Source organism: Rhyacophila brunnea, unplaced genomic scaffold (genome assembly GCF_057557595.1).
Source record: "Rhyacophila brunnea isolate RB1 unplaced genomic scaffold, BYU_Rbru_1.0 scaffold_1, whole genome shotgun sequence".
Taxonomy (NCBI): domain Eukaryota; kingdom Metazoa; phylum Arthropoda; class Insecta; order Trichoptera; family Rhyacophilidae; genus Rhyacophila; species Rhyacophila brunnea.
Window position 1 is genome coordinate 56,932,217 of NW_028232751.1, and position 12,365 is coordinate 56,944,581.

At 34.3% G+C, this 12,365-nt stretch overlaps 1 protein-coding gene across 1 annotated transcript in view; it reads right to left on the reverse strand.

Annotated features, from left to right (window-relative positions):
- LanB2 (laminin subunit gamma-1) overlaps positions 1–12,365 on the reverse strand; it is a 124,458-nt gene that overhangs the window by 43,586 nt on the left and 68,507 nt on the right. Inside the window, exons 14-18 of the mRNA XM_085947496.1 lie at positions 10,163–10,318; positions 8,866–8,980; positions 7,682–7,866; positions 6,451–6,568; positions 4,371–4,612 (exon numbers count right to left, since the gene is read on the reverse strand). Coding sequence (XP_085803622.1) covers positions 4,371–4,612; positions 6,451–6,568; positions 7,682–7,866; positions 8,866–8,980; positions 10,163–10,318 — 816 coding nt within the window. The remainder of the gene's footprint in view (positions 1–4,370; positions 4,613–6,450; positions 6,569–7,681; positions 7,867–8,865; positions 8,981–10,162; positions 10,319–12,365) is intronic.

Sequence of the window (12,365 nt, forward strand, 5' to 3'; positions counted from 1 at the left end):
CGTCTCCTGAACATTTTGTCTATTCGGGAAACCAATCCTACAGCGACGATATACGTACAGTTTGAGTAACAGGTTGAACATGCCAGTTAATACGTAATGGCGGCCATACAGTTACAAACCAGGCACTGGTGGTAAGTACATTACTCTCAAATAGCCAGTAGTTCTCAAGGATGATTTATTTATACTCGACCTGCAGTGCTGCAATGTGTATGGGAGTTCAAATAAAAGTTACACAGTTTGAGATGTCCTGGATGCTATAAAAATGAGCTATTTATGACTGATATTTTTTTAACACACTCAACAAAAATGCTCATAAAAGTCATAAACCATATTATTATTCATTATGTGTATGACATATTTGTCGAAATCGTAGCCGTAGACTATAATACTGAACTGTTCTTACACTTGTTAATCTGTCATCGACGCATTAGTCCAGCACCATTTCGTAAGTGTCATGGCGCCGCTCGAGTAAGCCGGCATTTTTTCAATGAAGAAATCTTGTTCGTGATTTCTTATCAGTTTTAGGCGACGAATGTTTATTTTTAGAGTCACATAAAATATTAGGTTCTGTCATAATCATTTTTGAACTTGACTCCGATTTTTTACTACTCTATTTGTGTATGTTTGACTGACATTTATTACGATTTATTGATGCTTGAAATAACAATGCGCACTGTTGTACTAAGTCGGGATTCGTAACGCTTAGAAAGGGTTAATATACCTAATTGTGAATGACAATGTCGGTAAATCTAAATAAAAATTAATCTAATGATTCATGTAAATATAATTTTGTGGCATGTTTAAATTTATTGTAGGAATATAAAATCAATTTATAAATATTACCGTATTCTAAAAATATGACCAAATAGATAAATACTGACTCATATGTCCATTAAAGGGAATAATTTATTCAAAAGAAAAGATTATAGATCATATTTTATATTTACATGAATGTGTATAGGTAATATTGTTTCGGTGAATCGATAAAATACACAATCCACTAGTGAAATTATGATTTATTTTACCAACGTCATTGGTGTGTATTTTATGTCAATTTATTTCTAATAAAAACATATATAATCATAATAAATTTAAAGTAAAATTATTCGTGTATCAATATCGTTCAAGTATACCCCACTTAAAACTAATTTACACACTACCCCTGTGTATTATCTTCGTGAACCTAACCTCCATAGTTTTTGACACTTGCTCTGCCACAGATAATAACTGTACGTATATGGGCACGTCTGTTGACAGTTCGACAGATTTTAATGGGGTTGTTTGAACTGATCTGTGGTGTGCCCACTAACGTACAGTTATTGTCTGTGCCGTGTTCAACCTGCTACTCAAACTGTACGTGTATGGCCACCTTATGAATTAATACAGTATTTTAGCTTCCCTTTTATATATAAAGACATTTTATATAAAAAGCAGAGTTGTTCCATTTACGATAAGTAATGAAAATTTGGCACCTGCAGTTGGCTGATTTGTTTGAAGAATGATAATGCATTTATTTATAGGTTTAGGAGTTTGAAATTTTGTGTGAACATGCTTTATAACAAAATGCCATCAAAATCTCATTTTTGGTCAAAAGTGCAGTTGGCTAGTTTGTAGATTAAACAGTCGATATGGAAAGATATCATATTATAACAATGAAGTAGGAGTTTAGAGTTTTGAAAAACTCTTAGAATCACTGTCACGCCTGAGGTAGCTAACATGGATCGGATATGGTTGATTGTAACTCTCTAAATCTTGTCACCATAATAATAATGAATCAGCAGGACTTGTAAGCCGATGCATTATAGCGCCTTTACACGTGTATGGATTTACTGGCACCAATAGTGCGTATTTTAAAAACTATCGTGACAATAACTGTTTACAAGTAAAATTGGTGACTGTCTCTCCAATCTCATTCTTCAAGAGTAAGCGAGACGGCGATGTTGTCATTTTCGGTACTATTTGACAAGTAATGAAAATCGGTTAACCTCAAAATGAGTATAGTTCATTTTTTCGCCGGCAGTTTCGCCACTATCGTTCTGAGCAGGCACGGATCGAAAAAATTCTTCCTGCTTCCAATGCTTCCAAACATTTTTGATTCATGTATACAATCTTGCCAACTGCAGGATAATACATGTTTACCCAAACATTTTCTTGTTATGGCCGCGATAATACTTACTGTCGACAGTAAATCCATGTACGTGTAAATGGGGTATTATTGTAATTTAAATCGATCTAAACATTTTCCTTAGGTACCGTAGATTCAGTTCATTTCGTACCGTCATTTGTAACCTATCTTATCAGAAAATATTATTTAAAAACGTAGTCAAGCCAAGTCATTTCTTTAGTTGTATGGGGCGAAGGGATATATTAAGGTTAACTCTGAAGCCCTACCCTAGCCTGTAATTTGGTTTAATTTTGTACTGTCATCATCATCATCAGCCTGAATCTATCCACTGCTGGATGAAGGCTTCTTCAAGTTGCTTCCACTTCTCTCGGTCCTGTGCATTGCGTTGCCACGTACTTCCGCAGAACTTTATCATTTCATCGATCCAGCGGCCTCTAGGTCTACCTTGTGGACGTTTTGTACTTCTTGGATACCACTGGATGACTAGATTTGTCCAACGATTGTCTCTTCTTCGAGCTATGTGTCCAGCCCATCTCCATTTAAGGCTTTTAATAAACTCTATTACATCGCGCACCCTTGTCTGCTTCCTTATCCACTCATTCCTCTTTTTGTCCTTTCGCGTTATGCCCAGCATGCACCTCTCCATACCACGTTGTGCTACTCTAAGTTTCTGGATCTCTCTTTTACTTAGGGTCCATGTTTCACACGCATATGTCATCACGGGAAGCACACACTGGTTGAACACTTTGCGCTTTAGGCACAGTGGAAGGTCACTTTTGAAGACATTATTCAGGCGGCCAAAAGCACTCCAGCCTAGCTTTACTCTGCGAACAATTTCATCAAATATACATCCATCTATAGATACTTGTTGTCCCAGATAGATGTAGCTTTTCACCTGTTCGAGCTGAGTGCCATTGATGAGGATCTCTTTTTGGCCTGCAAAGCAGTTGAACATGACTTTCGTCTTTGTTACATTTATTTTCAAACCTACTTTGTTGCTTACTTCAGCGAGTTCCTGCATTCTGCTTTGGAGGTCTTCTGAGTCTTGCGAGAAAATTACTATGTCATCGGCAAAGCGCAGATGACTCAGGTATTCTCCATTTATGGGGATCCCTTTGTCATTCCAGTCAAGTTGCCTGAATAAGTCTTCAAGGGTAGCTGTAAATAGTTTAGGTGAGATTGTATCACCTTGTCTGACTCCTTTGCTGATAGGAAATCTGCGCGATGGTTTATGGAGATTTACAGATGCTGTTGCGCTACTGTATATATTATTGAAAATATTTATATAGCGTCCAGGGATTCCTTGTTTTCTGAGTGCGTCGAGTATTGAACATTTTTTTATCGAATCAAACGCCTCCTCATAGTCTATAAAACCCATGCATAGTGTCAGTTTGTATTCTTGGTACCGCTCTATGATTTCTCTGACGACTTGGATATGGTCCATAGTGCTGTATCCTCCTCTAAATCCGGCTTGTTCTCTCGGTTGGTTCTCGTCTAGTACATTTTGCAGACGGTTTGAGAGAATTTTTGTGAACGTCTTGTAGAGAATAGGGAGTAGACTTATTGGACGATAATTTGCTAGGTTTTCTCTGTCACCTTTTTTGTGAAGAATGACAATGCTGGCATTTTTCCATACCTCTGGGACATCCTCTTTGCATATGCAGGCTGTGAACAATTGTGCAAGTACTTCATTTGCATCCTTTCCTGCTTTTTTGAGGATATCTATCGTTAAACCGTCTTCCCCGGGGGCTTTCCCACTTTTCATGTAATTTAAAGCATGGGTTACTTCCCAGGATGTAATTTCGGGAGTACTGTATTCTGGCCTAATCTAAAAATATTCAGAGAGCCGCCTACAGGTAAATCGTTTATTATGATTTATCACTCACCTCTTGTCAAGAAATCACACATCTGAGTCTCTGTCGTCCATTCAAAAAGACAATGTAGGTACACTGTAGCCTCAAACTGAGCACAATATAATTTGGCCACTGAGTTTGTAGATCCATATAGTGATTATTAACCCAATGTTTACGGGCCGCACAAAATTGTGTTTTTGCTAATTACTTTTCAAATGCAAATTAACACGTTAATTACAAAATTAATTAAAAGGGCCCGTAAGCATTGGGTTAATAATTAATTGTCTTCAATCCTCAAGTTTTTTAATATAAGTTTGAATCTCTGGGCGAACAATTGGTAAGATGAGCTACATTATATAATAATAATTATGATGATGATCAATGACACATACCTAGTATTCTTTTGTTGTCCAAGCCCATCCTTCGCTTTTTTATAGGCTTCCAATGAAGTGTTCAGGGCACTTTGAGCGATATCTCGAATATTCTTCGCCTCCTTTTCTAGGTTGTCGGTGATGCGTCTGGAATCTTGGGCGATGAGAGACATTTGGGTTGACTGCTGACCAAATTGATCAGACCTGTTCTGAGCCTTAGCAAGTGCTGCCGAACCATCCACGTTCAAGTAATCCAATGCACTCTGTAAATGTAATTTTCCAATGAGACAGTTCAATTTCTTGTAGATTTCAACCAGTGGTTGGGTTAATTCTGCACATAAAAAACTTATTGTAAAAATTGTATTTTTGTTTAGATGAGATTATGTAATATGGAAAGAATTTTATATCTCTTGAACAACGTTCTCTCTAATTTTTCCATTGCGGATCATCAACGCATCTGAGCAGTGGCGTAACTAGGGTTGCTGAACTAAGAGGTAACTAAATTTACACCCCCTCCCCTCCACAAACACACACATACATTTCTAAGAGATAAGTTTTCTATAATTAATAAGTATAATAATTATTGTACTATATATGTAACTGTGCAAGCCATCGTATTGTTCACTTGAATTGTTTGTTACGTACGCTGAACACACCTGTAGTTATTTATTACAAAAATAGATTATCAGTTTTGTATTATAAATATTTTAAGTCAAAAACACTGCTTTTTGGCACAAACACTCCTACTGTTTAAAAAATATTGTAAGAACTGTGATGTTTTCACAATAAGGACTACTATGAGACTAAGAAATGTAGAGGACCCAGCACATAGGTGGTCATTGATAAACACTAAAATACCCATCTTCTTTTTGTATACTTTGGCACGCGATAGAACGGGACGGATGTATGCGATATGATCATCCGATTGCGATGAAACTTTTGTCAGCGCACACCTGCGAAGGTTTCTGAATTAGTACAACCATCTTCTTCTTCTTTTTCTATTTTATCTTCTTCTATTCGCAATGATACTTTGGTGATTTGTTGTGCGCATGCCCACCAAGATTTCTGAATTAGAAAATCATCTTCTTCTTCTAATCGTATGCATTCCTATACCATTCATCCGATTGCGATGAAACTTTTGATCAGTTGTTGTGCGCACGCCCGCATTATTATATAAAATACAATGTTTGTTGTTTGTTTGTTCGATGCAATTTTGATTTTTTTTTTACTACATATTAATAACAATAATTACATTTTCATATTTTGGATTTGATTTTAATTTAGTGTTCTTTTGTTTGACCTTTACTCCTATTAGAATTATTTTCATATTGCCATATTGTATTACACAGATATTTTAATATTAAAAAAATAATTACATCTTATTATTTTTTAAATATCTAAGATAAATATAACCACGAAGCGACCCATTTATATAAATATTATATTTATATTTATAAAAATATATGATTTGATATAAATAAAAAGGATTTCAAGTTATACACATTTATATTTTTTATAAAAATCGATGTTTATTAAAATAGATATAAAAAATATAAAAACTATGAATTAGTCAAAAATCTCTTAGGTGATGCTTAGAAAACTTAATAAACTAAATTTTAATAATAAATATGACCATAAAATATATGTAATAATAGGGTGCGGTCCGATCACAATCCCCATTTTCCATCAAATCCAACAAATTCACATTTTATTACATTTTTTACAATTGTAAGTTTATCTTTGACATAAAATAAAAAATATTTTTCTTTTTAATGTTTTCAGATACATATTTATTAATTAATACAGTTGAAATTGTAAATTATCAAAAAAAAATCTCAAATTGCAAGCTTCGTATTTTTCCGCTAGGTGCCTCTAAAAACGGCTCAGTAAAGGCTTCACCTTAAAGTCGGACGAGATAACTCGTAATATTTGCATGTGCGGCCTGTCGATCACGGCTTCATAGAAAACTCGCTGAAGGCATAGAACCGGTTAATAAAAGTTAGCACTATCGAAATGCAACAATTTCAAGGATAGTGATTTAATTTTAAATAAAACCAATGTTACTTTTTACCATGTTATGTAATATAACAAGCATACTTACATAGAGTTCCTTTCTAGAAGTATCAATAATTTCTTTAGCGCTTGTGATGTTGGCAGTACCATCCTTTGCAAAGAGTATAATATGTTCACCAGACTTCGCCACTTTGTTAAGCAGTTCCCTGAAAAGTACACAATGTAACATATCTTTAATTGTTGGTGGAATAAAAAACAAACATAATTCTGTATGCAAGCAAAATATTACTATGCAACCGTTACAAAAAACTGCGATTATTCGAGCCAATAAGGAATAAGTTATAATCGACGGCCGGTTGAAGTGACATCATACATCGAAGTTTTTCGTATGGAAACAAAATATCTTTGTCGATATTATAGAGATACAAATAATCCTAATGAAACAAGACAAATTATGCTAGAGATTTTCTAATATTTCCTACATTATAAACCGGTAAACTTTTGCTTAATAGACATTGATACAGCAACACTGCGGGCCCGTAGTACTGCGTATCTAAGTGTTATACAGATGCATGTGCTGGGTTAAAAAGAGCTATGAACAAATAATTTTCTAACTAAACAGGAGGAAGTTGCTTTAAACAACTGTGTAATTTAGTTTCACGTTATTCGTTGAACAAAAAAGATAGTTAATTAAAAATTATTAGCAAGTTCAAGTTAGTTATAACAAAAAATCTTGGAGTGATCCGTAACTTCGGTTAGTAATTAAAGTAATACCTACTTTGATTTAAAATCAAAAGCCGATCTCCGTAAGCCGAAAAAATGAGAGAAAATAAAATGAGAATTAATAAAATAAAAAGTATTTTTTCTGTTATATTTTCGTTTTTATTTTATTTTCCATAAAAATTGTTAAAAAAATCAATCCCGAAAGTTTCGGGATCATGTTTACCAATCCCGGGATTCATAGGTATCGAAAATAGTTCGGGATCCCGGGATTGGAATCCCTACACCTGTTCGAGTGTGAAACAAGGTGTCAGCAAAGCAACACTGTACCAGTAAGTGTGAAGTGAGATACATAGCAGTGTGTTCTAGTGGGTAATTATTCTAGGGACCCTGATCATTCCAAAAAGCAACAGTTCAATATCAAAGTACTAGCCATGTAACTCCACACTGCCCCCACTCCCATGATATCGTCATAATTAATATCATTAATATTGCTAAAATTGACTTTTTTAACTAGGTACATAAATATATCAAATCATTGTCGAACAACATATGCAAGAATGATAATCTTCATGAAAATCATGTTATTGAATTCGTACCCAATGTGTTCCAATCTCTTGTTGAGTTCAGCAAGTCTCTCGACGAGTGATTTTCCATCTTGATCTCCTGCCCCGTTCTTTGCCTGATTTCCCAAGTCGTCAATCTGCTGTTTCACGGATTCCAGCTCTATATCGAAATCAGTATTCGAAATAACAGTGGGATTTTTAACGATATCCTGAAGCATCTGGAATATTTCAATGGTTTGAAAAAAAAATCAATTAATGAAAATACAAGTTTGATGGTATATTAAAAAAGCTATACTTACTTATACTTACTTACTTTAAAAAAAATAAGATTATTTTATTTAATTTTCATCATTTCCAATACAATTTCTTTAAAAATAAAGTTAGTAAACCAACATGCTTTTAACACAATATCCAATACAAAATATGAATACTGCAAGTGCAAGTACTGCGAAGAAGAACAAAATGGTCTTACATCTTTCATTTACATAAACGAAAATTCAAAATCGATTAATTAATTTCTTGAGAAATATCTAAACTCATGTAGCCCAAATTTTCTGTCAGTTGATTCTTTTTGAGATCAATTTCAAGATATTTTTTTTAACGTATACCAAAAATTATACTCAGTTCAAAAAGTTCCAAGTTCCTTGAAATGTTGTATTGGAAACTAATGGCCGTATAGCATTGACATCAAAGTCAAAATAAAACTTACAAAATACATAATAAAAACCACCGGAATACAAAAGAAAGAGAAGAAGATGGAAATACATACAATCTTATCGTATATAAATTCTTATGGATTTAAGTTTTGTACTATTCCATTTGAGTCATTTTTTGCGACCCGGGTTTCTTTGTGTGCATTTACCTGCATGTACCTTTTGCTGAGTGCACATAGTGCCTGAAGATGCCAAAAGGCGAAGCACGGATCGCAAAAAACGACACAAATGGAATAGTACAAAACTTTAATCATTTGAATTTAAATTCAAATTCCATCAAGTACCTTCGATCGATAGTATTAATCTTATCGTATATATTTATATAAAATATTGAATGATTCAAAATTAAGTTAGCAAGTAGGTGTTCATAAATATTCTTATTGAATCTAATAAAATTGCGACCACCACGTGACCATGCACATTCGCCTTAGCAAAATACTGTTGTGAAACGGAAGCATTATAAATTACAATCGCCCACATATTTTGTTAATAAAACAAACTAACTTGTTCCAGCTGGTGCAATTTTTCTCTGTGAATAGTAACTGCATCCTGCACTAGATTATAACAAGCGGGACAATCGACACATCCTCTCTGTCTGTCATGCTTATTCTCTTTGCATCTGAAATTATAAATTTATGAAACATGACATTTTATGTAGGTTGTCTGATTTAGACAAAGATTTACAATAATTAATATAGTAAACCCTTAGGCCATCCATCTGCTCATTCAGAAACTAAAATCCGACAAACTGGTTGCTGACCGAACTCATAAACTGGACAGTGACTGATGCTTCGCACACGGGGCTACTGGAACCTAATAATCTCATAGCCTCAAATTGTCAAACTCATTGTCTTTCCTATTTCATTCGAAGCTTTTCCGTAATATCTTTACGGGAATATTCTGGCAGCCTGTAATTTATACAGGCAGGAGTGTTTCTCAACAGCAGTTTGCCCATATTTAACTTTTGATGTCTTTACTTGTTATTGCTTGTTTAGTTCAGTTCAGTGCTACCAATTTTGGTAAGAAAATATGATTTTTCATCGAATCCACTGATGTTGGTACCACTTTTTAATGGGTGACTGGAAACTGAGAGACCAGGAGACTAGCAGGTTGTGTCTCTTTGGTTTCATTCGCGGACGTTTTGAAACTGAGATTCCAGTCTTGCTGTCAGCGAGCCGTCATTGAAATACATTAGCTAGATACTAGAGTTTCAGTCTCGTCTTTTTTGAGTATTCACGTCAGTGGATGGCCTCAACATCTTTTTTAGATTTATATCTTTTGTTAAAATTTTTGTTATAGCCACCGAATTCGGCTGTGGAGATATTTGTTTTCATTGAACTAAGAATACAAATTGCAGACGGTGTTGATTAGTTTTTTGATAAATCCAATGAAACCCTGCCTAAAGCAAGCCATAATAGATATTAGATAAAATATTCTTTTATCTATAAATATAAATGTCCACGATGACTGGGCACCTTACTTGTCAGCATATAATGTTGTGGGTCCAAGGTTTGAATCCTGGGTCTGGCAAATATACACATATTGTTTTTCAATTTGTGTTTGGAGTCAGAGTATGGACCTAATAGATTGAGTGAGTGGCCAACATCTAAACAAAAATCCTTTGATACAAACATCCGTTCTGTGGACATGGTCAAAAGAATGAAGAATAAAATATTTATGCAATTAAATCATACATATTTTTAGATATTTTATAGACAGAAGAATATTTTTTATCTTTTATGGTTTGGTTTTTTTTGTATCTATGTGCTACGCCTGGTAACGGAATAGTATAATACAGTACCTGTCACATTGTCGTCCTTCAACATTATCATAGCAAGTACACTGTCCGGATGGATCACACTGTAGTCCCTTGGAACCAATTGGATCGCACATACACTCCTTGCAGCCTAGCATTGAGAATCCATACTGATTAGGTTCACACATGTCACATCGTTGTCTGAAAATGCAAATATTTCATTGAAACATACAATAAATATAATTTCTTTTTTTATATTTAACAAGACTATGATTTACTTAAGCTTTTGACTATTTATATTGTAAATGATTATTACCAATGGCATCGTTTTAACGTGAATATTTTTTTTTACTTAAAACTTGCTATATTGTATTTTGAGAAACACAGGTTGATCATCTAGTATGCCAACAGTAGGTTGCCAGATGTCCAATTGTTCTATTTTAAATCAAACACGCGTGAATATTAGATGCGCGCATGCTAGAACTGTTGAGCAAGCGTAAAGTACACATGTATCTAGAATGTTTTATTAAATAAATTACCAACAAATCATAAATGCCCAAATTACAACGCACTATCAAAAATTATTCTAAAGAATGTGAATTGTTCAAAAACTGTTTCCATTCTAAGCTTATAGCGCCCGTATATGTGCATGGATTTACCGACAGCAATATCGTGTAAATTAAACTATCGTGACAATAACTGTTTAGTCACAAAAGTACCGACTGTATCGCTAATTCAAGTGTAAATGAGACGCGATAATGAAATTAATAATTAATTATCTAGCTAACGTAACAATGGTTTTCATGCCATAAAATACAATGTCAATTTTGAAATAAATTAATACAGTTATATACTTCATTATCTAAAAAAAACTAAAAACCCTAACCATTGGTATGTATATAACTGTATGTGAATGTGTACCATAAGCCGGGTACTCATTAGCGAGCCGTAAATGTGATTGTTGCAGATACTGTAACTAACTCTAAATGTGGACACGACATCAATGATTTTCATGTAACAGAAGGCGAGCCGCCGAATTCGCAGTGTTCGTTTTGAGCTGAATCATGTCAGACGAATTGATAGCTAGTGCAGGGTATATTTTTATAGACTTTTTACTCGATAAAGACAAGCGTCGACGACGATGTTGGTGGAGTTATGACATGTATGAAAGAAGAAGCAGTTCTTCTTTACTTACTGTTTTGATATCAGTGGCCATTACAATAATTTCAATTAAATGCTTTTTAACGTAATTTTTGTCTTTTGAGTCTCATAGCACTCTATTATTTTTGTAATCATCAATTAAAAGTAGGCATTTCTCCTCATCCCAGTCAGTAGCCATGTTCACGTAAAAAGATGTACAACAATACTATCAAAGTATTTTCACTGTTTGCGGCGAGCAACGTGTATCACATTCATCGTCCACGAGCCTCCCTTTGACTCGCGGCAAAAACCGACAAATGACCGATCGCTGCTCACGCGCCTCGAACTGCTTGCGAATTAATTATTTGGCGTCCATAGTGGTTACTGTATCTGCAATGGTCACAGTACGGCTCGCTAATGAGTACCCCACTACATAACAAGATATCTGGATATAACATATAGATGATTATATTTGATAAAAATAATATAGATAATTATGCATTTGAACAATTCATAATGTATATTGCCTTGATTACACGTAACGAGTACAGTGGCGAGACAGCAAAATGTCACTAGGGCGAGAAAGTGGTGTGAGAGAGAAAGAGTGTTTATACGTATTTTTCTCTTTTCAACTTTTGTGGCAAGTCTGTTCACTTTCGATCAAAAAGCAGGCTAGTTTTGTCTACCGAAACATGGATTGTAAAACATACATTAAATAATTACAAGATAAAAAGAACTTTTTATATACCACGTTTTTAAATTTTCTGTTGAATCATATAAACTTAACATGTATTAATAATAATAAATACTTTTTTTTGTACTTGGTAGAAATCCTGAATAAATATAGAATACTGAAATGTCATTTTGACATTTCATATTGATTTCCATAGTAACACACGTATATATTAATAATTTAGTTGCTAGGACCCCCTTAGCAACCAATAATAGTGTTTTACATTTTACGAATTTTTTTCCGAAATAACTTTCTATACAAAACAGAATTAACACATTATGAGCGGGAAGGGTATTTCTACCCGCGCGCCCTACTGTTGGTTATCGGCGGGAAGGGTAGAAATACCTTTTACGCCGTCTCCACTTTAAGAGCGGG